The sequence below is a fragment of the Rissa tridactyla genome, chromosome Z (assembly GCF_028500815.1).
Source record: "Rissa tridactyla isolate bRisTri1 chromosome Z, bRisTri1.patW.cur.20221130, whole genome shotgun sequence".
NCBI classification, from domain to species: domain Eukaryota; kingdom Metazoa; phylum Chordata; class Aves; order Charadriiformes; family Laridae; genus Rissa; species Rissa tridactyla.
In genome coordinates, this window is record NC_071497.1 from 1201432 (window position 1) to 1228879 (window position 27448).

At 47.5% G+C, this 27448-nt stretch overlaps 1 protein-coding gene across 1 annotated transcript in view; it reads left to right on the forward strand.

The window, feature by feature from the left end:
• The window catches only part of PCSK1 (proprotein convertase subtilisin/kexin type 1), a 31797-nt gene extending 27549 nt beyond the window's left edge, over window positions 1-4248 (forward strand). Inside the window, exon 14 of the mRNA XM_054186910.1 lies at window positions 1100-4248. Within this exon, the coding sequence (XP_054042885.1) occupies window positions 1100-1462 (363 nt within the window). The 3' untranslated portion in view covers window positions 1463-4248. The remainder of the gene's footprint in view (window positions 1-1099) is intronic.
• Window positions 4249-27448: the final 23200 nt, after the last annotated feature.

The window sequence follows — 27448 nt, forward strand, 5'->3', positions numbered from 1 at the left end:
CCACACAGCTTGGTGTCATCAGCAAACTTGCTGAGGGTGCACTCAAAGGTGTTAAACAGCACTGGTCCCAGTACCAACCCATAAGGAACGCCACTCGTCACTGGTTTCCACTTGGACATAGAACCGTTGACCACAACTCTTTGGGTGCAGCCATCCAGCCAGTTCCTCATCCACTGAGTGGTCCTTCTGTCAAAGCTGTATCTCTCTAATTTAGAGACAAGGATGTTGTGTGGGACGGTGTCACATTCTTTGCACAATTACAGGTAGGCCGTAAAGTATAGAGAGATTAACCTTCCTCCCAGGTTATGAAGGAGACGACTGAGGGAGACATGATTATGGTCTTTAAATACATTAAATAAGCGTCTGCAGGTGTGGCAGCCATGTGCAAGAAAATAACTTGGAGGTACTGTAAGAGAAGATTGGTGGGCATAGTGAAAACCAAATGAAGATGAAATGAGTGTTGAGTTAGAAAGACAATCCTAGTGTAAATGAGGAAGCTACCGTGTCAGCATGGGAGGCATAATGGGCACTGCTGAAACGAGATCATGCCTCTCAACAGCTTCTCTGTACATCTTTATCTGGTATTCGTATTCCAAAGCTTCCAAGGCAGATGTCATGGCCACCCAATAGCCATGCTTCACAGTCTTTTCTCAGGTGAGAGCATCTACACAGAAGGTTGTACAGAAGCACTGGTTCAGCCCTTTTCACAAGGGTGTGCGGCGCAATCAGAGCTGCCATCACCACTGCATGTACTTCCTTCGGTGAGACTGCTGAGGAGCTGTCTCCCATAGTACAACCAGAAATACCTCCTAGGACTGTGACAAATCCTGCTGTATAATGACATGATGTATCCTGACAGTGTAGAATCTGAATTTGTAACTTCCTACATTGTGGCGGGATTTGATATTTTATATGATACAGTCCTTTTGATGGTCTGTTTTGGTGTATAATGGTCTAGTTCTTTTCTAGATGCTAGTGGCTCCTAAATGAAAAAATAGCATCTACCCACACGTAGATGGAAATCACTAGTCAGGCTGTATCTTAATCCAGTCAGTTTTTCGTTGACACATAACCTTTTTTATGCTAATCTGTATTCTAGGACCATACCACACAAGAGGACCTGAGTGAAAAACCCAAAGTCACAGAAGATACCGGTAGTAGCAGTGACAAAGCAGAAGATAAAATCCCGTCAGAGGCTATGCTACATTTACTGCGAAGTGCTTTTAACAGACAGATGGCTCAGAAGCGACTGCCAAAGAAGACAGCAAGTGAGAAGTCAAATATTCCATATGAACACTTCTATCAAGCCCTCGAAAAGTTAAACAAGCCGTCCCAGTTAAGAGACTCAGAAGAAAGTCTGTACAGTGACTACGTTGATCTTTTTTACAATGCCAAACCGTACAAGCATAGAGATGATAGACTGCTGCAAGCCTTGGTTGATATTATAAGTGAAGGAAACTAAACTGTAGGGTATGGCACTGAGTTGGAAATATTCATTCTTCCCACCCCACCTGTAGTTTTTTTTCAGAAGTCTGTTGTATGCTCTAGTTGTGTGATTGCTGCTTTGATTGCTTCATATTTAATACAAATATCAAGGAAGGGAAAAAATGGGTGTGCGAGGATAAGGCAGTAAACTGACGCTTTTTAGTAATAGCTTTGTTCAAAGCCTTTCTTCATTATCATCAGACTAGATTTGCCCCCTCAGGCATGAAAGGCAATAGTATTCCCCTGGAAACCCTAATGCTCTATTTTAAACAATTTTCATGTTACTTATTCTTCCACCCTATTCACTTAGCATGCAGTAGGATTCAAAACCTGAATTACCAAGCAGTTTTGAACCGAACTGCTGAAGCTATGGGGAGATACTCTCATCCCTGGATTTGTAACGAATATTGCAGTCTGTCTTACATTTGGCATTTATTCCAGACAGCCAGTACTGCTTCCGTCATAGGTTTTTTGTTCCTTCTCCAAACAACAATGCTCCCTTACCCTTCTGTTCTCCCACAAAGGAGCAGCTGGGAGGCTGCAGCTGGATTGGAGCATCAGAAGTGATTAACAAATTTAGAGTACAGACAGACATACACTAACATAGAAGAGCCCCAAATGAGGCATCCCAGACCACAGGGTGGTGTTCTCCCCACCTAACTGTAACTACCTAGGCGCGGTGCCTGAATTATGAGCCTGTTCTTTCTAGGCTGTATGGAGTTAATGAAGACAGAGCTCCCATAGACAGCACTTCAGAGCGCCTGGCTAGTCTTCTAGCTTCTGAATCACCTGACGGAGTACTAATCTATTTGTGTCAACTATATGAGCTTTGAGCCTCCTACCTATGGAACCTCAGATAAATGTCTGAATTTAAATAATAAAAATGCTTTTTGAGATGCCTATGTCTGCAGCGGTCAGGACAACAAAACTGAGACCCCTTTGTCCTTTCCTTGAGCTGTGACCAAAGTGGAACAGAAAGGATAACTGTACCAGCAAAGTCCACCTAAAGACTGGATCTTGGAGGGACTGTGGTAGATTGTCAACATTTCCCAAGTATCTAGGAAGTTAAGGCAAAATGGATGGGGAGAGGTGTGAGATAAAAAAACCAAACCCACCCTGAGGAAGGACTTGGAATGAAGGGAAAGAGTTTGTGGAATATGGAGGAGAGGAACAGAAGGAAGGAGACGGTGGAAGAGGAGGAAACAGCTGGCTGTCAGAAAGCAGCAAGGGCGGGCAGCTCCCTGACATTAGCAGTGTACTAAACAGTTTTCCACCCATACCTCTGTAAAAGTCAGTCAAGATGGACATATTATTTTGCTTTTCATAATTAAAAAACCAAACAATGCAGTGTTGGATACTCAAAAACTGAAGGGGATCTAGAACAAGAAAATAAAGATTCCCAGGGGATATATGCCACACTGCAGTGCTAAAGATAATTCAAACAAGTGCTGACTGGATTTTACTTTTCTTTCTGTCTCATCTGCTGTTGAAATGTGTGTTCCAGGCATTCTAGAAACATTTGATTCTCCTTCACTGTCTATTACTTAAAAATGATGCAAGTGTCTCTAAGACAGGAATTTAGCGTTCTGCTCGTAATTCATCAGTTTGGAAAGAGATTTTTAAAACTTCACACTAAATTCTGTAATTTTAAAGGTATGTCTATTTACTGTAACAGTACTTAAGTCTCCTTCTATGGAAAAAGGGACAGCTCTAAAGACAGCTTTGAAAATTGTCTTGCCAAACTTAAGGTTTAAAAATCCCTGCTTCTTCATTCTTTGCGATGGTTTCGTGCCTACCTTGGGCTTAGTCTGCTTTTTTGCTAGCTTTAGATAGGGTTAGCTTAGCTGATTTGAAGAATTGTTCCATATTTCTAGTCTATACTTCAAAGATAACAACGCCACCATTGAATGTCTCTTATACTGAATCGCTCCCTCTCTACTAAGAAATTTGCTTAGAATGAGAAGTCATTAAAAAAACCCTGCAAGTGGTCCCAATCGGAAAGCTTTCTTCTGCCGTCCCGTCAACACGCAAGCTTTCTGGCAGTACAGAACTACTGAACAAGCAAAACATAAAAATTTGTAATTGCCGCTGTTGAGAGCACTAACTTTTTTCCACCGATGTTTAATTTTCAGAACTGGGAGTTAATCTCCGTGATAACTATTCCCATCTGGTGAGGTGGGACCACTTGCAGTCCTGTGCAGTGAAGCTGAGAGTCTGGTTCCCTCAGATAACAGCGATTTTTAGCCAGTGCTCATTCAGGTATGTTACAGCGAGGAAAGTACTAGCAACACCCAGTCAGCCCTTGACAGCAGTTTTCAGGTTAAATGGGTGGAAAACACAGGACCCACCTTTGTTTTGAGATCAGTTCCCATGTTGTAGCCAAAGTTTCATCAGAGGACGAGTTTAAAATCTCTCTCTTGAATGTTTCCAACCCAGAGTAGATTGTACAGGAGTAAATTATTTTTATTGTTAGTCTTTCCTTGGTGCCTGTGTGGGTTTTGTGAAAAATGTAAAAGGAAAAAAAAATGTTTTCTCTCAGAATTTTAAATTATATTTTCGTTACAGGTATTTATAATATAGCAAAGATTTTATTGAACAGACAGAATTTTAAAAGGCATAATAAATTATATTGAAGAACCAGATTTTTCTTGCGAAAGAGACAATTTCATCCAATAAAGGTATTTTTTAAAAGGCATGTTCCAACAGCAACTGCAACATGTATGTGATGTGATGTTAAAATTTGTCTACTAGTAGCATAATACAGTGTGTTAGCAGAGCTCAGTGTGTGGTCTTAACATTTGTAAAGAAAACAGTAAGATAAAGTCAAGCTGTTGACTTAAAAGGACCGGGAAATACAGTTTAGAATTAAAAATGTCTTGAGGAAATAACCAGGGGTTGGGTAGACAAAATGCGTGATTTATTGAAAATGAAGACTTGCAGAGGATTTCTTCACCAGGAGCACGGGAGTCCTTACCGCTCCCAACTGCAGCCAAAGTAAGATTTGCCGTGGCCGTCAGTGACGGCAGCACTGTCTGTAATTCAGACTAAGTGGCTCTGAATTACAAAATTCTGCCTATTTCACATACAGATGTGTGTGTCCAAAGCCCTGTAATGAAATAATACAGCAGAAGGGGCCAGGGGGTCATATTGAATACACAGGTCTTCACTTCCTTGCATCAAAGCGACAGCAGCTAAAGTATTTGGGTTTTTTTTCTCTCCACTACTACTCGCATTCCAAGCCAGTGAGGAAACAAGCCCCTGTATACCCTTATGCACTGGAATAGTTGTGGAGGACTGTGTTTGAGGGGCTGCCGTTTGCTGGTCCGCCCGGAGGAGCGGGTTCTGTGGGGACCGTGAGCCCAATTCGGGGTGTTCCCTGGGCCGCTCTGACCTGCGCTGATGCCCCAACGTGACTGGGAAGATGCGTCTGTTCTCTCTGAAACCCCTTGTGTTTGGTCAGAAACTGTGCGGAGGTGAATGAGTCTGCTCGCCAAAGCTTGTAACTTCTTGAGGGCTTGCGGATCACACTTCTACTCCGATTTAGTTTGCTTCTCAAGTCTCAACTAAGTACTGCTCAATTAACAAAACCTGCTTTGTCAAGTGCTGTAAGGATAATTAAAACACTTTCTGTGCTTTCAATAAGCCACATTTCCATAGAAGAAATGCTTTTAGTAAATGTGCCAGAAAATAGAATTCTGAAGGAGCATAAGAAAAGAAATCTAAGTCCACATTCAAGCAATACTAACAAGGTTCCACACTAAACAATGGATTTTCCCTCAAGTTGGCTTGCTTTTTAAATGCCAGGCTGCATTTGAGCTTTCTAGCTTTAGCTGTTTTGGGTTGCCCAAGCGGAGTTTCTGATTGGCCATATCTTGTCGCTCCAAACTTGGGAAGTTAGTTTTGAAAAGTGTCCTATTTCTTACCTCTCCCAAAGTCACTTCAATCTGGACACAATCATAAACATTTTCAGTAAAAGGAAAATTATTTTAAGAGAGGAAAGAGGACTTTGCACACACAATACTAGAATTATCCTAGTAGTATCTTACCCACTCTTAGGAGTGGATGTAGTCCGCTTATGGAAGAAGCGTGTTCATGGGAAAGGGGAAGGTCTGAGTGCTGTTGATGGTCTCTTCCTGCAGCTCGCGTGTCGGTGATGGCCACGCTCAGCTCCGTGCGCTCAGAGCCGCGGCAGGAGCAGCGCCATCCCTCCTGCAACAGCAAACCGACCTCTGCAGCGTTCTGTGCGTTACAAACCTAGGGGAAGCTGGGCCCCCGCTTAGTTGTGCTCTGAAAGTAATTATAGTTTAAAAATCACAGGGAAAAAATATGGCCATTGTTATGCAACAGCACCTTTGTGTATGCAGGTACAGAGTATCTGCACAGCCTTTCTGTTTGCCCGAATCTTTCCTTTCGGGAGGTCCATTTCCAGAGCTCCTCAGAGCCGTGCCGTTCACAGCAGCGTTTCAGAAAGGGACAACTCCAGAAATGCGTGTTTTGCTCTGAATCCGTTACTCTGGTAGCTAGTATTTCTGACTGCAGACCGAAAAGGGTCAAATTGCAACCCTACTAGGAACTAAGAGAAATCATTTCAGTAAACATTTTTCTATTTAATGACACAAAGACTCATTAGAAATATTGCTTCTCTTATTGCAGTTTATGAGGATAACGTAACCAGAAAGAATGAGAAATTTTGCTTCCAGCAAAGCAGTAAATGCCCAGTGAAAAAAATAGGTCAAATATGTTCCAAGTTCTGCTAAGATACCACAGAAGAATAAACAGATAATATATGAATATGGGTAGTTATCAGGAAAATATATCTTAATGGTTGTATCATTTCAGCTATTTGACTACCTCCGATCAAATGTAGCCGAGCATATCTCTCTTTCTTTCTGTTGTCATATTCTTTCCCTAAAACAAATGAATTGGTTGCAGTTACATGTACCATTTTGTTTGACTGTGCCCATGTTACCAGGCGGTGTCTCCAATCATAAACACGCGGCATAATGCGGTGCCGTATATTCAGATAAGGAAATGCACTTAGGACGAAGGACGTGCAGCTTTGCGTGTGCTTGTCCACAAAGCGCTCCCGCGGCAGCGCGCTGTAAAGCTCAGGCAGGGAGCAGAGCCGTATGCCAGCTCCATTAGGCGCAGCCAATTAGTCCTGCGCGCAACGATAGCGACGGTGTGATGGCAGAGTATCGCAGGCACCCGCGAAGTCAGGGCAACATTCGGTACCACCGCTCCACGGGGAACTCAGTTACCTTCACGCTAATTCACAGTTTGTGAGGGACATGCTAAAAACTGAGGATTTAGAAAAAATCGTAACTGCTAATTTCACCTCTTTTACAGTGGATTTCCGTTACCCTGCTTTAGAGCGATGCACCATACTTGAATGAAGCTTTTCTGAAAATGCCTGTAAATATTAAAAACACCGCTTAACCGGTGAGTTACGTCAGGCTCTCTGAAGTCAATGCAACTCATTGCTTATACTTTTACGTGAAAAAAAAGTGTGCACGTGTTTACATGGCTCCGTGTAAGCTCTCTTTGGCGGCAGAATATAGCAACTCTTGGCAGGAACAGCAAGAAGCTGCAGCGCTAATTTGCTAGAACAGAGTTTAAAGCAGAATTTCAGCTCAGATTTTGGATCCCAGCAGTGTTGATAGTGCGGGTTGTTTTGGGGAGGGGCAGAGGAGGAAGGGAGATTTGTTCATTTGATAATCCTTTAACAGCTGGGGTGCACGCTGCCAAAGAATTCTGTGTTTCTGCAGTTGCACTAGTGTAAAAACAGTCCTGCTGTTATTATGCAAAAAATAGCCGTGACTCTGTAGGGAGCTTTAGACAGTTAAATAAAGCTGGCCTGGTAAGACAACGGGTAAGTGGTGTATCACGCACTGTAAATGCTGGATCTTCGTGGTGTCTTGCAAAAACACTGCAGTCAAAGTTCCTTCACGGCTGTGAGGGTCAAATTCGAAATTCTTTACGGAAGAGTATTCCTAGTACTCTGAATATTTCTGTGGATCTCCAATAAAAGTAATAGAAGTAGTCTCCTTCAGAGCACTGGTAGGATTCAGAGGTGATTCCGAGTCACGCTGGGGAGGAGACTCTCAGGGGCGGGCGGCAGCTCACGTCCCAGTCACACGCCTGGTTCGGGCGCTGGAGTTACATCTCTGAAGTCAGGAGTGCCAGTGCCGTCCTCGTCCCTTGCTCCCGTCGGCGCTGAGCCCTGCCGAGCCCGGCGGGAGCAGCGTTTGGGACGCTGGGCTGACCGTGGTGAGCATCCCCACGGACAGGGGGCTCGCCGGGCCAGTGGTCGCTACGGAAAACCTACAAGGATTTCCCCTTCCAGTCCAAGGTTGCTCTCCATGAAGACTGTGTGTCACCCCCCAGGCTCGAGGAAAATCAACTCAGGAAACCATGGGGATTCTTGAGTTTAGCGAGTCATTTAAGCACGTGCTGCAAGTGGTGTAAGACCATTAAGCATGTGCTTAATCTTACCCGCTCTTGAATCACTCTGCTGTCCCATGCAAGCCTATGCATGGGATCAAGTACCCGACTGAGCGAGTCGAAATGATTCCTCCTCCCCCGTACCTCTGCAGGGAGTAGGGGTACGTGATGTGAAAGTTCTGCTTCATGATTGCAAAGGTCCTCTTGCCGTTCTATATTAAGTGTCGTGAGTCATGCCTGGATTTCTGCACCGTGTGCGGCTGGGTTTCATGAGTTGCTTACATGGCAAGGTATTACCAGGTCTCTGCCTGGCATGGTGAATCACTTTTCCCTGGGGAAGTGCACACCAGCCCTTCTTTATCAGGGAAACAAAGGCCCGCAGAGCCCCGAGCAAGCCCTGCACGTCTGGAGCCTTGCTTCCGCACAGGGTAACTTCATGTTCTCACTAAACGCTTCAGATGTTGGGACATTTCGAATCTGTGTGACGTTAGTCTTCTTAGGAAGGTCAGAGAATGCTATCCATTTGAGAAGAAGCTAGACCACAGCATATTGTAATAATTAATTCAGTTTCATGTTAGGGTGCGGTACAAATGCATTGGGATTGAAGAACAGCCTGAAGACACATGCTGTTACTTACTTGGGCATACATTTTTAATAACGCTGCTGTCCTTGTAGGCTCACTCCAAATGTTCTCACGTACCTGAGAAATGAAACTAGCTGAAAATAACTGGAATTGGGTGTTATTCCATAGCAGTGGAAAGGAAGAGAGAGAGATGACAGATCGGAAACAAATCCAGGCAGGAAAGAGTGAACTTTGTGCTTTTCCATTCTCTTTATTCAAGCAGTTCTCAGTGGCATTACCCTGGCTTCAAAGGACAAATTTTAAAGATCTTTCTGCTGCTCATGCTGATGAGTCAGATATGGTTTGTTTTGTAACAGAATTCCTTGCTTTCTTGGTCTCTCATGTCTCCCTTTCCGAACAGAATTCTAATTATAGAATCCAAAGCCCAGCATTTGCAGATATCCAGGGTTCATCAGCTCTGCAGTTTGTGTTAATCTGCTCAGTTCCTTGACTTTGCCCCCGTAATTTTATACTGGGAACCTAAGCCATTATGCATTTTTAGGAACGTTTGTCAGCATGTGCTTACGTTTAGAGATGCTTAGGGCTTGCTTTTCTCAGCAAAGCTGGTGGCCGCTGTGCCAGCTCGGCGTGTTGCACTGTTCACAAACCCTACACACACCTACCTGTAGCGTGACCACAGCAGATTATTCTAGCGAAGGTGTGCTGATGGAGGAGCGTGTCATTTCTGAAACTTTGAAAGGAAACAGGAGGAAGTAGGGGCCCAACTCCCTTCACCTTTCAATGGCATCCAAGTACCTAAATCCTTGAGGATTTTTTAAACCCCAGCCCATATTGCACAGAATCATAGGACGGATAGAGTTGAAAGGGACCTTAGAGACCACCTAGTTCCAACCCCCTGCCCTGGGCAGGGACACCTCCCACCAGCCCAGGTTGCTCCAAGCCCCGGCCAACCTGGCCTTGAACCCCTCCAGGGATGGGGCAGCCACAGCTTCTCTGGGCAACCTGGGCCAGGGGCTCACCACCCTCACAGCAAACAATTTCTGCCTCAGATCCAATCTAAATGTACAGTCTTTTTTACTGGTATATGTTTTCACCAAGACATTCTAGCAGTCCAAACATTTCTCATCAGTTTTACATACAAAATAGAAACATTGTGCTTTGCATTTCAGTCCATTTTTTGTTGCAGTGAAATTAACGACAAAATCCAGTCTCTCATGCATTTAATTCCCATTACTGTCAATAGGTTCTACACTTTGTGTGCCAGCTTGGCAGGTCCCCTAACATGCAGGAATGTATTGGTTCCCCTGCAGGTACCAAAGCAGACTCCAGAGTGTCCCCAACCTGAAACAAGGGCGTCCTCAGGGCCAGAAAGCTGTAAATGAGCCAAGAGCTGTGTGATGTGAAAGAGAACTACCCAGGCTGAAAGTAATGGTCATTCTCCTCTAGAATTATTGATAACATGTACATACCGGCAGTCATGGATCTCTGTATGAAACAATATAAACCTTATAAAGATGAGCATCACTAACTCCTCTCTTGGGTAGCATTATTTTTCCTTCAGTGACAATGTTTCATACATATTCGTAGACAGCAAAGGAGAGCAGAGTGACACCACTCCCTTGTTCCATCAGCTGTCCCAGGTTTTCATTTTTTCCAGCCTGCAGATGGCCAGGAGAAGGATGAGCACTATCACTTCAGCTAACCGGAAAAGTAACACAGGAGAGGCAAGATCACCTTTTGTTTACCCCGAAAAAAGGGAAGGCTGAGTCATCTTCAGACACATGGCATGTTTAGTAGCTTGCTGTGCCATCTGTGTGACTGCTGTTCAAAAACCTTCCGATTCGGGGTTATTCTTGGCGTGCCCTGGCTGCTACTGCTGACAAAAAAGGTTGCTTGGAAGCCCCTCAGCAGGATTAAAATGTTATTTGTGACATTTTTAGGTTTAGGTAATGTGTGACTCCACAGCAATGCTTTTCTCTGCTTAATAACACTCTGGCTTCATGAACATAAACACAGCCTGCCCAGTATGAAGCTGTGCTGGATGAGACAGATAGGCTGGGCAGGACAGTCCCCACAGAATCCCAGAATCCCAGACTGGCCGGGGTCGGCAGGGGTCTCTGGAGATCACCCAGTCCAACCCCTGCCAGAGCAGGGTCACCCAGAGCAGGTGGCACAGGATGGCGTCTCCAGGCGGGTTTGGAGTATCTCCAGAGCAGAGACTCCACACCTCTCTGGGCAGCCTGTGCCAGGGCTCTGACACCCTCACAGGAAAGGAGTTTTCCCTCACGTCGAGATGGGATTTCCCGTGTTCCAGTTTGTGCCCGTTGCCCCTTGTCCTGTCCCCAGGCACCACTGAGAAGAGCCTGGCCCCGTCCTCTTGCCACCCGCCCTTTAGCTCTTGCTGAGCGTCGATGAGACCCCCTCTCAGTCTTCTCCAGGCTAAACAGCCCCAGGGCTCTCAGCCTTTCCTCATCAGAGAGGTGTTCCAGTCCCCTGACGATCCTCGTAGCCTCCGCTGGACCCTCTCCAGCAGTTCCCCGTCCTTCTTGAACTGGGGAGCCCAGAACTGGACACAGCTCTCCAGATGTGGCCCCACCAGGGCAGAGCAGAGGGGGAGCATGACTGTCCCCACTTGGAGAGGGGAGCAGAATGCAGAGACGTGCAGGGTGAAGCAGGACACAGGTGTCAGACAACAGTGGGATGCTTTGGGAGAGTCTTCTCAGTGCACATAGCTCCTAGCCAGTCTGGCAGTGATCTCAATAATCACAACTCCTCGTCTGTGTCCTGTTACCCAACAGCTGTTCTTTACAATTTGGAGTGGCAAAGATTATGGCATTCACATTTGGTGTTCTTGTCATGATCCTTCATGTGCAAAGAAAATGATTTTGTTTTCTGAAGAATCACAATCAGCCTCGGGAATGTTCTTGGCAAGAATGACCTGCTTTCTTTTGCTGTGAGCCGAAAGGCTGCAAGCTTTGCAGGGAGCTGCCAGCCTCCAGAGCTCCTGCTCCCTGGATGCTGCTCAGCACCTTCCTCAACACAGCTCTGCTTTCTGCTCAGGACAGGCAGAGGAACCCATATCCCACCAACATCCAGTCACGGGAAGATGATCACTGCCTTTGCTGCGCCTCTGCTAGGGCAGGGTCCACCTTGCAGAGTCGGAGGTTTTGGATGGGCAGCTCCTTCCACTGCCTGAGTCCCTTCTTCTGTCCAGAGATCATCTGAAAATGGACACATGGGGACAGCTACAGGCTTCTGATGACCTGTGGGAAGCGCTTCATGCCAGTGCTGTGCAGCACCTACCGTGGACAAAGGGATTCCAGCATGTCCCGCAGCAAGAGTAAACTGGGGAAGAAGAAGGTGGTAGCGTGATGTTCGCTTCCCCAGAGCCCACCAGAGCAGTGGTTTTGCCTGCGGCTGGGTGTCTGCGAGGACCTCCTTTGCACAGAGTCCTAGACCTCATGCCAAAGCCGGAGAAGCCCCAGGAGCCTCCCTACAGAAACCAGCTCACCTCCATGCAGCGCAGCAGCTGCGGGGCGATATGCCTTGCCCCCTGCAGCAGGGTCCCGCTCCCGCTGGAGAGGAAGAGGGGAGTTTAGGCCCAGGAGTGGAGGGATGGGTGGGAGAGCAGAAGCTGGGTCTGCTGAGCTTCTTGGGCTTCTGCCCGGGCAGCTCTGCTGGGGCTGACGGTCTCAGCCCATCCAGCCTGGGAGAGCATCAGGCTCCGCTCCGGTACCACCCCAAAGCTTCCCAGCTGGTCCTGGCGGGATCCGAGCCTCGGGACAGGAGACTGTCAGCCACGTGTTTCTGACATTACAAATAGTCAAAGGCACCAGAGGATTCCTCTTTGCCTGTATTATGTGTAGGAATTAACTCTGTGGTGCCTAATTTTTCCTGTGAACTGGAATGGATTACTTCTTATGGGCTTCAATTTCTATTCTGTGTGGCTCTGTTGAGACAAAAAATACCCTGTGGGCTTTCTGCCTTCTTTTCTGAGTTTTTAGGAATTTTTAAAGTCTTGTTGCAGCTGCCCGGACACGTGGGGTACCTGGAGAGATGCTCCCTTCATGCTGCTGAGCTGCTATGGCCCTGCTGAAATTCAGAGCAGGGTGTGCTGGAGACGAATTTGTGATTCACTGGAATTATCCAACAGCGCCGTCAGGAAAAAGTTACTGAATTTTTCCCGAATTTTTTAAAAGTTTTTAATGATGGGGTAGGGATAATAAAATGGGAAAACAACACCTAACTCTTGCTTTGGCTCAAACCCTGAACGAGCAAACCGCCCATGAGTTTTTGTATCCCAAATGCCCTTCCTTTTACAGCTCATTAAAGCCCCGCAGCCGCCAGTGCTGGCCATGTGCCTGTGAAAACCAGCGTGCAATGCACGAGACTGCATTGAGAGATGCCATCGTCTGCAAATCCGCAAGGTCTGACCCTGCAAGAGGTGGTGGCAGACAAGCTGAAGAACGGCACCCATGTTACAGAGGGATGCTCGCTTTGAAGGTTTTCCAGAGGATTCAGGTTTTCCAGGGGATTCAGAAAGTGCTGGCTAATGGAAAGCTGCTCATCTGGCGTGGCGAGGGGCTGCAGTCTGCCTCCAAGGCGTCCGCAGGCATTAACTCTGCCTCCTGCATGACCTGCCCTGTATGACCAGCATCTGTAGCCACCTAAACCTGCTCAGAAACGTTCTTCCCACGCCGTCACTCTGCCTTTCTGAGCCCAGATTAATTAGAAACCTTATTTGTGTAAGGAAGACTTTTTTTCAAGCAGGTATTAATGTCACATCATTGCCATCTTGCTAACTCTACAAGATTTTGTAGGTTTTCACCTTCATTAGAATTCAGTCAGGTTGCTCTCCTATTGCCAGGTGTGGGAATTCCCACACATGCTATGGCCCCCGTGATTTGGGAGGAGCTGCGACTCCCTCACCCGACAGGCAAAGCCGCGGTTGCCGTCCTGGAGCTGCGTCCTGCCTTCCCACGGCCGCCCCGACGTGGGTGATGGCCGTGCCCCCCGTCCTTCACAAGCTGTGGCTTTGCCGAGCTGCGCTACAGCAGCCATGCTGCAGCTCTCCCAGGATTTCCGCGGGAATCGAGCCGCGCAGGTCCTTTGCCACCACCTTTATTGCCCTTTCCTGAAGCCCAGCAGTGGCCGAGGAGAGGGGGACAGGGCAGCTGAGCACCACGATGCTCCCCAAGGCGTGGACGTGGCCGAGCTCCCTGCGCGTCCCCGGCTGCAGCCCCTTCCTGGCACAGCCTGGTCTCCTCCTCTCCTCTCCTCTCCTCTCCTCTCCTCTCCTCTCCTCTCCTCTCCTCTCCTCTCCTCTCCTCTCCTCTCCTCTCCTCTCCTCTCCTCTCCTCTCCTCTCCTCTCCTCTCCTCTCCTCTCCTCTCCTCTCCTCTCCTCTCCATGCAATTGCTCCCCATGTTACCGCTTCCTCAGTTCCCTCTCACCGCAGTGCTGTTTCCTCTGGCTGCAGTTTCCTCAGGTTTCTCTTTATTAAATTTGTTTTCCGCCCGCGTGCTTTGTGCCTTTTGTTGTTTTCTGCCCATGATTCCGCTCTCTCTTGCTTTGCATTAATTTGCAGCTCTCACCAGTGCTAACTAATCCTCCCAAGTATCAAATCTCGTTACACACTCCTTGTTTCTTCTTCTGGATCATTAATGAGAATGTTAAATAGAACGAGCCCTGACACCTATCCCTTTGCCGTCATATTAAACAAACCCTCCTCAGTTTGCTATATTGTCACTTATCATTTTGTTTTACGGTCTTTCAGCCAACTTTAAAATGAGAGTGTTCCTTCCAAGCCCAATTTACATTTATTTATCAATAGGAAATTTCATTAGTCTGTCAAGTATTCCACTGCAGTCCAAATCTGGTTGTTTTTTGCTCTCTTTCAACCTTGCCCTCTAGTGCTTATTCGGTGATACTTTCAAAATAAGAAAATCAATAATATTGTCAGGCAGCACTTATTTCTTGCTGCTCAGGAGGTTCTGGCCATCTAAATCGCTGGTGGCAGGAATCACTGTGCGTAGTCTGTGTTTTACTTCTGTGCTAAGACTCATCCCGTCTTTCCAGCCACAAAGATCCTCTGTGACGATTTTCTGGCACGCAGTACTGTTTCCTAAGCCCAGCCTGCTGCAGATGCAGTATTTTCACAGAAGCACGGGAGCAGAGGACAACAAGGATTTTGGATGGCTGTTCGTTTTTCAGCACGTTCAGCTGCAAACCCTTACACGTCTTCCTTGCCATTCTACGTAACAGTGCAAAAAATCCCATGGAGGGAGTGGAGAAAGGGTAAAAAAGTGGCTCAGGATGTGTAAGTGCAGGAAGGTTTTGTCCACGCACATGGACATCCCGATGCTCACAGCTCAGGGATGTCCACGACATGGTGGGAGTGACCAGGCTGTAAGCAACACACAAGTCCTCTTCCTCTGATGGGGCTCTGAGCAACCTGGTCTACTTGAAGATGTCCCTGCTCACTGCAGGGCAGTTGGACTAGATGGCCTTTAGAGGTCCCTTCCAACCCAACACGTTCTGTGATTCTATGGTTCCTCCTGCCCCAGGGGAAGACCAGCCTTCCCAGGGTAGGCGTCTCCATCAGCAGAGCATCTATCCGTGGATATACATGTACACAGTGTATCGGTGGCACCACATCTCCGGTTTTAACATTGAACCCAGAATCATCGTGGTTTTGGTGGTAGCCGTCCCCATGGAGCTCTTTTCACCAGACTTCCTTTGTGCTCTGGTAGGCACTAATAAATGACATGTTTTTTGGAGTGGAAAGTGGATTGAATAATGTTTGTTTTGTGATCTGGGGTGTGAAAATGTGCTGTCTTTTTCACACTCAGAAAAAAAAACAACCAACAAACCCATTCTCAGGTCTTATTTTTCTAGTTAGCAAGAGGACCGTGTGTAATTAAAACGCTGCCAGGTGCCTTCCTATTTAGCATGCTTACAAACCGTGCAGAGTGCTCAGGCTGCTTTGAAACATACTGAGCTTGTTAAAACATAAAAGTCGTACAAAATAATTGGACAATTACCAGTATTGAGAACATCCTTCATTTTACCACCAGAAAATTACACCCTTTACTGAGAAGGTAATTTTGATAAAATCAACACTTTGGGATAAGAAATTATTAAGCAAATAAAGGTTGATTACCACTACTTGATAAAAGCTTGAAATAGTCAATGATAAAGTACTAATAGCATGAAAACCTCTTGCTCTTTTTATTTACTAAATCATCTTATGTATTGGTGTAATAATTACAGCATACAAATTCAATAGTAGTCTCGATTTTGCCGTCAGTCGAATGGAGGAAAAAACAATATTGCTGGGAAGAATTGCAAAATCATTTTTTAATTTTCATATCGCCTTGTGACCCTTGGAAAGAATTGCTCTGTAGCATCGCACGTTTTCCTTCAGCTCTTCGAGACCATATGTTTTGTTTCTAGTTAAAGCGTGACCTTGCAATGAGGATGACTGCTGCCTTCTCATTAGCTGCACGAAGCGTTCCTCCCGACTTCCTTACGTGCATAAGTACCATGATTTAGTTAACCCTTCCATATTTCTCTAAGGCGAACAAGTCTCCCGCCAGCTGAAACATTTTTCCCTGTACCTTGGGCTCTGGTGCCCCGTTCCCAAGGGAGCTCCCTCCACATAATGGTAAAATTGATAGAAAACTTGCAGGCTTGCCTTTTTTTTCTTTTTTTTTTTTTTTAGCCTTACTGTGTAAGAAAGTGTGAAAGTGAATTACCTTTGAATCAATGCCATAATCCCACATTTATTTGCAACTTCTTGGTTGTGCCAGACTTTCAAAGGCTTTGACTAATTAGGGCAGCAGTTAAAACAAAACCCGACTTGCACGAGAGAGGAGGCGATGCTCGTCAGTTAATGGGGTACGAAGGAACTGTGTGTGTATGTCACGTACAAAGTGGGCTCATCCTCTGAGCAGGTTTTTCTGCATGCAAAACATTTTGTCCCTGCATGTATTAACATACTTTTGTTGGATCAAAACTTCTGTTTTGCTGACTAATATGGCAGGCATGAAGATGGGACTAATAACCTTTTTATCTCTGCCCTGCAACCTGTTCTTGCTAAACAGGTGGTCTCTTCAACTAATATCAATCTTCTCAAAATTTCATCTTGGGATATCAAAAATAGGTTAATAAGTAAGGAGAATTAGAGGTTTATGGAAGTTTTCTATACATGGAGTTAGGTAAAAAGTGCTGCTATTTAACACAACCACAAACAACAAGGAAGAAAACAAACAGAAAATTTATAGCCACTCGTGCATACAACATGCAGGAGATTTTGTTTCCAGAGCAAGACCCAGTTATTGAGAATTTGAAAGTTAATTGTTCCGTTTGCAGTGGCTCACCTTTACACTGGAGCTCAGCAGTGAGATGCCCTGATATCACACTGAGTGCATCCCTCAAAAAAACCTGCCGGAAAAAAACATCTTCTTCCAGAGGGTTGTGCCGCTCTGAAGTCTGTAGGAAAAATAATGATTTCTTTTGTTCTTAGTTAGTTAGGTGGTAGGAGGAGAAATCCTCATGAAAACAAGGTAGTTATAAACTGGATAAATTAGGGCTGGATCCTAGGAATTTGCACATTGAGATGCTCAGCGGCTCGCTCTCCATCAGCCGGCTCCCAAGGCAACAACCACAGCATCAAATTAGAGGCAGGAGGAGAATCAGGGCAGAGAGGTTGGGTGTCTTGGGGTCGTTACACCGAGCAGAAAATCATGGAGAGGATTTAGCCTTAAATCCTGCTGCTGGGGAACAAAGCCACTGAATCCTGGTTTAGAGGGAAGTGCCCGATGCTGGCCAGAAACTCTGGGACTTGGCACCGAGAACTTCTCTGCAGGTGGGATGAGGTCCTTCGACCATGCCCAACCTGGTGCCAACGATGGGGACTCAGCTGCTCCTTCTGCCTTGAAAATGGGGACACTGACCTGCAAGAATCCCATTTTAAAAACTGTATCAGAACACACAGAAATAAATAAATGGATGTAAGGTGCAAGGTCCTTGAGTAAAAGACGTAAACAGCCCTTAGGGTGGCTCAGCTCTCTGGCAGCATGGGGTCGCATCAGTGCTGTGCTCCTCCTCTGCTCTCTGGGGCTGAGACACCAAAACTTGAACTAAAAAATAGCAACAAAGAAAGCGACGCCTCCAAGGTGGCAAGGCTTCAGCTTTTGGAAAGGAAGATGTCCCCATGCAGGTGTTCAAGGCCAGGTTGGACGGGGCTTGGAGCAACCTGGTCTGGTGGGAGGTGTCCTTGCCCAGGGCAGGGGGTGGCACTGGGTGGCCTTTAAGGTCCCCTCCAACCCAAACCATACCGTGATTCAAGCCACCAACCTCTTGTCCCTCCTTCCCGTCTGAAAGCCTTGCTGGGGAGGAGCAGCCACAAATATCGTTGTTTTGCTGCTGAATTGGCTCATGGAGGGATCTGCTTAGTCCAGACCGAGGAACAAAGTGGAGGTTCGTGCCTGGGACAGGAGGAAAAACCCTTATTCTGTCCCACCACCCCTTAGAGACTGTGCCCTGGCTCGTCCAAGCTCATTAAATACCATCCCTAGAGGTATTTAAGAAACGTCTAGATTTGGCACTTCAGGGCATGCTCTAGTGGCAGAGATTGTAGGGGTTTGTGGTTTTTTGTGTGTGTGTGGTTGGACTCGATGATCTCAAAGGTCCTTTCCAACCATGAAGATTCTATGGTTCTATGATTCTATGTCAATGGTGCTCATGGGGATTAAACCTCTGTTGTGGCTCTGGGTCTCAGGGGCATTCAGCCCAGCTTCAGTCTCCCTGGTGCGCGTGGGGAGACGAGCTCTTCTGCTTCCTAAAACGTGCCCTGCCTGCCAGCCTGCCCTCGCCGACGCCATAGTAGGGCATGGGCAGGGGTACGGGTACAGGTGTGGAGAGGAAGATGTCATCGGATTTGGTCAGGCAGCCAGAGGCAGCTTTTCAGTACCATTGCTTAAATGTCACTGACCAATACTGAAATTCAAGCAACACTTTTTCATGTGTGAACATATAGTGTAACTCCTTATTTAGAACACGTTTCACCTGTCTCGATCCTGAGATATGCATCTTATAAGATGTAAGATATAAGTACAGGTGTGGGAGACATGAGTATCTGTTATACTCATGCTTTTAGGTGTTTGCCTTCCTTCTCCAGCGTCCCATCTAGCTGATGTTATTTTGGGTTTCAGCGGAGGCTTTTTCATCCCTTTGCTTAGTTTTGCAGTCCTGCGCTGAGCAGCTCTGGGAGGTCAGAGGCACAAGTCACTGGTGCATTGCTTCCCAAAATGCTCCACCTGGTCCCACAGCTGTACGGGGGAGCTCGCACTGCAGAGGTGCCTGAACACCTCCTGCCGGCGCGTTCAGCCAGGGTCCGGCAAGACTTGGTGCACCAAAAGCTGGGCTCCAGCAGTGAGTGAGTTGGGTCCTTGAGGACTGTCTCAGCCAGAGGCTTCAGCAGGAGCTGCCGAGGTGTGAGTTACCATTCCCTGGCCAGAAACCAATCCTGAGAACGTCTGGGATCAGGCACAACAGATGCCAAAGGTCTACCATGAGCCATGACAGGGGTCAGGGTGAAATAGCGGCCAGTGGTGCAGTCTGGACCACGCAGCAGGATGCGGGGTGAGAGCTGAAACACCAGCTGAGGAGCAGAGGTCATTAGGTGGGACAAGGAGCCAGGGCGCAGGAGGCAGCAGGTCTTGTCCGGAGGGCAGAATGTGCCCTCCTGCACAGGCTGAAATAAATTGTCATGTTTTCCAGCAGTTGAAAATGGAAGTGAATTAGCAGGCTAATTGATGAGCCCTGATGGGGACGTCACCCTGCTGGTAATACTGCAGCCTCATGTGTTACGGCATCGCTTTCCCTCAGTGAGTCACTGCTCCCATAACGGGAGGTCAAAGCCCGGTGACAGAAACACAGTGTTTCAAGAATCCCAGAATCCCAGACTGGCCGGGATCACCCAGTCCAACCCCTGCCAGAGCAGGGTCACCCACAGCAGGTGGCACAGGATGGCGTCTCCAGGTGGGTTTGGAGTATCTCCAGAGCAGGAGGCTCCACAGCCTCTGTCTCTCATCACCTCCATCCAAACAGCAGCAGAGGAATTTAGGCACGCCTGGTGGGGCGTACACCGCCGCAGGGTCTTGCCTCTGCTGTGTCCATGGGATGAGGGGGTCCCTGGTGGCACCCAGGGCGCCGCTGGCACTGAGCATCCCCACAGCCCAGCAGCCCACAAGGGGCTTCCCTCAAACCGCCCGGCTTCATCCTGGCCGCCCAGGGGTGCTGGAGCTGCGCAGGGTGGTGGTTACCCACTAGATTCCAAACCGTCTCTAATTTTGTTTGATAGCAATTATAGTTGTCGGGAAAAGCAACATGTGAAGACCTGAGGATCCTGGCTTGCCTCAGGTGACATCAGCTCTGCTAATCTCAGCCTTATGAGAAAAACAAGCAAAAATCTGAACAAACTGTCCCTTGTAAAGGTGGGTGAGATTACTCTAATTACTCATTTTGTTTCCAATCCTCTAAAGTTACCATGACCTGTTTGTGCCAGGGCTGCAGGAAAGACATTTACATTCCTGCCACAATTACAGAAATTGGCTGGCTGAAAATGCTTAAAAATGCTCAGCAAAACACTTGAAATTCTTGAACATGTGTCTTCCCTGTGTCAATTACCATTCACAGTCATTATCTACAATCTGAATTTACCGATAATCTCTGCCTTATGCCATATTTCAGCGCGAGGGGAAAGCCAAGCTGACCTAACGCCGTTTGTTCACAACTACGCCCCATTTTCTACAAAGGCACTGGGTTTTGTATCTTGTATCTGAGAGGTCCTGCGATTGAAGGTCTGGTGGAGCCAGAAAAACAGATGGAAAAGAAACCCCTCAAGCCTGCTTTTGAAATAAGCTCTCATTTAATAAGAAAATGGATTACTCAGCCACAGCTCTGCAGGTCTGCGGGAGGGAGGAGGAAAAAACCCCGGGGTACCCTGCAAGGAGCGGTGTCCCTGCAGGGCTCTCGGCAGCGGCTGGAGCTCCACCTCGTGGATGGTGGCACCGAGATGCTGAGGTCCACCGAAACCACTCTGCAGCTGGGGCTGGACGAGGCTATCAGAGCCATGGTCACGCTTTTTAGTCGTCTTTTACTATTAGTTTTTAATGCCGATAAATGCAGTGCAGGTGCTATTAAATCGATCTTAAATGTCCACGTTGGAGTTACTGATTGACCTACCTGCATGTCCTGGAGGTTCGTCTGTTAACTCTTTCTGCTATGTCATAAACAGCTGGACCAAAAGGGGTTGCTGTGCCTAATTAAAATAGTTAACGTACAACTGAGGTGCTGCCCTCATCCTTCAAGAGACACGTTTGGCTGCCTGCGATCTTTTCAAGATGTGCTGTGTCCACATGTCAGCTATGAAATACACTCCAATGTATACATCACAGTGTTGTGACATATGCTAGCATAATCTATAGCATTTGCTTCAGAGAGAACTAGAGCAAAGTCATTGGAGAGTGTAAAAACGTCTCTACCAGCTCTGTGCACCAGTCACTACAGGGGAAGAAGTCAGTAGAAGGCTGTCAGGCGAAGGCAGCATATAAGGAACTGTTTAAAGTGCATCTTCTGCTGTGCATCTTGGGAAGTGGTGCCAGCCCTGGCGCAGACCATCCTCACCCTCACCAGCCGGCAACGCCGGCCGCACTGAGTCCGGGCGAGATCCACCTCTGTAAATGTCTGGGGAACCAGAGGAGGGTGTTTGTGTTGTTGGGGCTCCTCGAGGTGAGGGAACAACACTTGCACAGAGGGCACAGCTGCGTGCTGTGTTTGCACCAGGAAATGTGGTAAACTTGACAACAGAAGTCTGTAGAAATAAGAAATCTTTTGATTAAAAAGAGAGAAATGAGGACTTGTGAGCTTTATGGGCACAGTGAAGAAACCTTGTGCTGGAGAAAATACGTTTAATCCTCCGGACAGAGAACACCTTGCAGTGAGTACCAAGCCATCCCTCTACAGCACGGACAGGGATGTGAAAGCTAAAGGTTTTAATTGAAAAAATGGATTAACGGCAGATGCGTAGGAGAGATCTACCTGGCAGTGTCTGGCTGCTGCTCCCTGGGTACAAGGCCCTTTAGACCACAGCATTTGGAGAAGGTGCTGGAGAGAAGTTCACACACAAAAGCCCACGTGCTCTCTGAACGCAAAGCTCTCATTTTGCCATGTCATATGGATGAGCATGGCTACAGACCAAGGGCTAAATAAAGCCCTTGCCGAACAGTCAGCTGGACTGTTTCCAAGATGCTCCTAACAGGTCTGATACAGCAGAACTGATGTGCAAAATCCTCTGTGGGGGGGGGAAATTCTCAACAGCCATTTTCTCAGCCACAAAAGGTGGTGAGCGAGTTGGCTGACTTGCAGAGAGCTGACAAGTCAGGCCACCTCGCCGCCATCTGAAAGCCCAGGTTTCCATGGGCTGGATGCAATCCCTGCTTCACCTCCATTGAGCCAACCTGGGAGTGAAAATACCTGCACCTGGCAGCTGTTTTGGCAGAGACCATCGACTCTGCTGATGCAAAACCCAGGGCCGATACACAAACTCCGAAGGAACTGGTGTGGCAGCACGATGTGATTGATGCGCAGAAGTCCCAGATACGTTTCCCCTAGGCAGATTACTTTTTAACGTCGGTCACACTCTCGGTGTGGGGTTAGCGCCAGACGTTAACTCTTGATCTGAACTCAACACCTATTTCAGCCCAAATGCTCTAGAGGGCACCGTCCTCCTAGAGTACCTCGGCGTTTGTCCCCATTTGCGCAGAGGACTCTTGGGCTGCGAAACTTGTCGTTTGAAACTGCGCTTCTTCCTTCGGGATGTCTGGGGAGATTCCCCACTGCTGAGGTGGCGTTAGTCCTTCCTCCTGAAAGACTTCAGCTCCCTGTGGGCCCTTAACAGGCGAGTAGTACAGCAAAAGCTGTATGTGCAGTTATGACTTTTAACACTAAAACTGATTTTACATCAATACAAATGTGTGCTAACGAAGGAAGAGCCATCAGCTGAGGGAGTGCTTTTTGGGGTGGACACCTTCCCACCTCCATGCGGGTGCACTGTGCTCTCCCACGCCCTTGCCCTCTCACGGAGCACACACTAGAGGTCCACGCCTTGGCCGGCAGAAGAGGAGATGCCTCTTGAGATGAGTGTAGGCAGAACCAGCTCCAAAGAAACCTGCAACTGGAATCTGCTGGAGGCATTTTGGGAACCGTTCCTCATTTTTTTGTTTTCTTCATATATAAGTAGCCAGGCCCTCAATTCAAACTACTAGCAGTTACTTTTCGAATATCCTTAAAGAAGAGACTTCTGCATGACCAGGGTTTACCTAAGTTCAATGGAAAATGAAATGTTGGCTTCTTCTCTTTGACAGAACTTCCTCTGTTCAGACCCCCGCCACGCTGTCTCCTACTTCTGTCTGGGGAGAAGTGCTGTCATCGGGGCTTCAAACGGTATCTTCATGCTGTATCACTGTTTCCTGCCCCGTCCCTGACCGTGGCACAGAAAAAAGCACAAATAATTTTGTTAAAAGTAGTCTGCATTGTTTCTCCATGGTGCAGACATGAGTTTTGCACTCTGTGGTTGGCAGAAGGCAATAGGCAGGTGGAGCGCCGGGATTTGGTGTCTCAGTCTCAGAGGAGATGGAAGTCCAGACAGTAAAGCAAGTTTCCAGCTTCCACGAGGTTTATTTAGACAAGTGTCTGAAGTCAACTTGTTGCTTTGACAGTTTGTTTGGGATGGAATTATGGGCTAGAAATGGAACACATTATGAAAATGGCTCTTAAATTATTTGAGTCCACACAGTTTTCTGTCGTTTGGCCCATAGTTGAACTATTGACTTGTAAGAACAGTCATTTCCAATTGATTCACTAGCGGCAGGTGCTTTGTTCGTGGTAGCTGTGTTCTCACACAATTAAAGCTGTCTTGCTTGGCTTCTACACAGTCTAGAGTTGTTATCTTGGGCTGAATTTTCCCTTAGCTTTCTGTCATTTATTCTCTGAAGAGCCTATTTCTTTCTGTGGCAGTATCTGAAAAAAACCCAATAATTAGCAGGAAGCTTATTTTAAGAGGTTGACTGGTTAGACATAGTGCCAGGTAAATTGAATGGCAGGTGAATCTCTCTGGGTCTTAGGAAGTGGTAGGCTTCCCCATATGAGACCTTCTTAGGACAGTAACTGGAATGGAGCTCTGGATAGAGGTTTTAAGTCTTGGAAAATCCTGGTAAACTTCCAGGCTTTGTGGACAGAAAATGCAAGTTGAAAATCTCTATTTCTCCTCGACTGTCGGGAGTTGAAAAGCTGCTTAGGGAGAATGGCAGTGTTTAAAAGGGAAGCAGCAGTGAGGAGAAATGAAAAAAGAGATCCCAGAAGAGTCAATGCATCTCTGTGATGTGCCATAGCAAGACTTGTATTTGTGATAATAATTTATTTGTGATACAATACATCCCTTTTCATAAAGCAGTTCCTGAAGGGATGCCATAGGAAGTAAACGACCCTCCACCAACCCTATTCCTGTCACAGAATCCCAGCATCCCAGACTGGCCGGGGCTGGCAGGGAGCTCTGGAGATCACCCAGTCCAACCCCTGCCAGAGCAGGGTCACCCACAGCAGGTGGCACAGGATGGCGTCTCCAGGCAGGTTTGGAGTATCTCCAGAGCAGAGACTCCACACCTCTCTGGGCAGCCTGTGCCAGGGCTCTGACACCCTCACAGGAAAGGAGTTTTCCCTCACGTCGAGATGGGATTTCCCGTGTTCCAGTTTGTGCCCGTTGCCCCTTGTCCTGTCCCCAGGCACCACTGAGAAGAGCCTGGCCCCGTCCTCTTGCCACCCGCCCTTTAGCTCTTGCTGAGCATTGATGAGACCCCCTCTCAGTCTTCTCCAGGCTAAACAGCCCCAGGGCTCTCAGCCTTTCCTCATCAGAGAGGTGTTCCAGTCCCCTGACGATCCTCGTAGCCTCCGCTGGACCCTCTGCAGCAGTTCCGTGTCCTTCTTGAACTGGGGAGCCCAGAACTGGACACAGCTCTCCAGATGTGGCCCCACCAGGGCGGAGCAGAGGGGGAGCATGAACTCCTTCCACCTGCTGGCCACGCTCCTTTCAGTGCCCCCCAGGAGACCATTGGCCTTCTTGGCCACAAGGGCACACTTGCTGCCCGCATGCTGTCGCAGCCTGCACAACAACGTGTCCTGCAGGGATTTGACACTGACCGCACAGTACCGGCAGTTGTTCCTGGGCAGATGCCATCGCCGAGCAGGGCAGACTGGAGCCCACGCCGCGGGCGTCCTTCCTCTCCCACCAGCGATGGCCCTGGCAGCCCTCGCCCAGGCGCCGCCACACGCGGGACATTTGGATGATTTGCCATAACACATACTATGGCCCAACCAGCATCACTAGTGACTGCAGTCCAAATAAACACTTGCTAAACTTATGCCTTCAAAGAAGGATTCCTTACAAAGGCGGGCAACAAAGGCTGGTAGGGCTGTCGGGGGCCTGGCAGGGAGCCCGTCCTGGCGGGAGGATGGCCACCCGGCCGCCCTGGCCCTGCTCTGGCCTCGGGATGAAGCTTCCTTTCCCTGCAATGTGCTGACCGCCCTGCGTAGGTACTGCTTTGCTTGGCCTCAGTCCTATGAAAGCATGAGCAACACCAAGGGAAATAATGCAGGAAAACTGTTTTTGGCCATTGCACATCTCCATGGCTGGCAGAGAGGCATTCTGGCTTAGTCTGGTCAATGGGGCACCGTCAGCTCTGCGCTAGGGACGGTTTTATTACTCATAATTAAGTGACAGCTGGACATTTGCTGGCACTTGTTAACCGTCTGAACCAGATGAGGTCTAGACGCAAAGCCATGCGAAATGAGTAGCTGAGGCAAGCACAAATTTGACCATGTATCCACAAAGTGGGGGTTTTGTCTCAAAGCTTATCACCTAAAATTTAAATGGTCCCTATAAAGACAGTGGAGCTAGAGCCCACAATCCCACTGTTTTTAAAACCAATCTGCTGGGATGAATCCACATCATTCACTGGGGAGGATAAAGCTTTAACAGTGACTTTGGCGTTTTCTTGGAAGAACAGAAGTTAAAGCAATGACCGATAACTAAAAATTTTCCGGACAGTGAGAGAACATGTTGTGGACTGGTGGAAGTCAGTGATGGATGATGTGGGAGCTGCTGCAGGATGAGAGCTCAGCGGCAGCAACAGCGTCCTCCTGGGGCCTGTGGAGATGCTCCCCTGGCTCACCTTCCCTCGCCCATGGCAGGTTAGTGCAGAGGCACCCTCAGACCCCTGACATGGGCATGGTTAACTCTGGCGGTGCCAGGCAAAGAGTGGCGGTGCAGGGGATGACCCCTTCAGGTCTCAGCATGCACCCACAGCTCGCAGAAATGTGGGACAAAGCTTTAGAGAAAGAGGTAATTTGGTTGCCCAGGCAGCTGAGTAGCGTGCCCTGAATACTGCTCAATGCATTAACGGACTGTCAAACAAAAGATTACGAGGTGACTTGACTACAATCAAAAAGTACTGGTGGGGAAGAAAAGAGACATCCTGAAGGATTTGTTAATGTCATAAGCTGGAACACAACATGAAACTGTGTCTCATACATGGATAATTATTGAGGCAAAGAATCACTGGAGTAAAACACCCAGAAAATGGAGTATTGCCCTGAAGTCCTCAAGTAAAGATGGGATCGCTTTTTCAGAACACAGGCAACTCAGTAGAAATGTAATTATCTCCTTCAGCAGAGGAGTAACTGGATGAAATGGATCAGCCTGGAAGTTAGGTTAGGTATTCTCAGCCTCCTTTGGCTTTGAGTTGGACGAATGCGTTAATCCAGCATCAACCCAAACAAAGTCAGAAGCGCCAGGAAAGGAAAACCTAGCCCTGGCAAGAGGGAACTCGAGAAGTTAACCTGCAGTTTGGCTTTGTTTTCCCATTATCTGGCAAAAAACACAAAGCACTAAGCCTGTTCTACTGGAAAGTCACCCCATGGGTCAGGTAATAGGCAGGTGTATGAAGAACTTTTTGGGAGATAGTGATCTTGCTGGTGTCTGTACAGGAAGGCAGAGACACCTGATACTGAAAGCTGCAGGTGAAATGCTGAACCATCCAACAGGAACCAGAGCTTGTGCCTGGACACAGAGAGATCATATCTGTCACCATCCCAACACAACGATCAGCTCCCTTAGCCAGCTTCAATTACGGAAGTGTGGGTACTGCAAAGTTCCTACAGGGTGCCTGAAAGTGATGGCCAGGCAGAAAAGCCTTTCAGAGCTGCAGTTTCTATAGAAGGTATAATATCAAACGTGTTTCCTAATATCCTGGAGAATTCATGCAAAAAAGAGACATTATAAATTCTCTAAATTCAAATGGAGCTCCTGCTGCCTTTTGACATCAAAGTAAATCACGCAAGAGACACAAATCGGCAGGGAACCTGGCCTTGACAGTTCTGGTGCTCATAAAACTACTCTTTTTCTTTAAATGAAGCAACTTCACGGACTGTGCAATGTGTCCTGTGTTTAGGGACACCTCACAGCAAAACCCTTATCCACTAAGAAAAAATAATTTGAGCTGAAGCTTTCCACTGGGCTTTTAATTAGGTATTTAAAAGTGGTAGGTTTGTGTGAGAGATCTGCTTCTGTAGATCCATCCTGCTGCATGAGCGGGTCTCTGAGCAGATGTTTCTTCCTAACAGAAAACTGCCCAACACGAGTCTTGGCTGGGCAAGTACTCAAAATATGTCTGCATCTTGAAGCACATGAGTAAAACTAGTAATCAGGGTGCAGAACTGATGTATATTCCTATGGATTTGGTAAAGTCGGTGGGTGATGCCCAGAGTCCAGCCTGAGAGGGCTGCCTGGGCACTGATGGTGTCTGAGAGGTGGTTT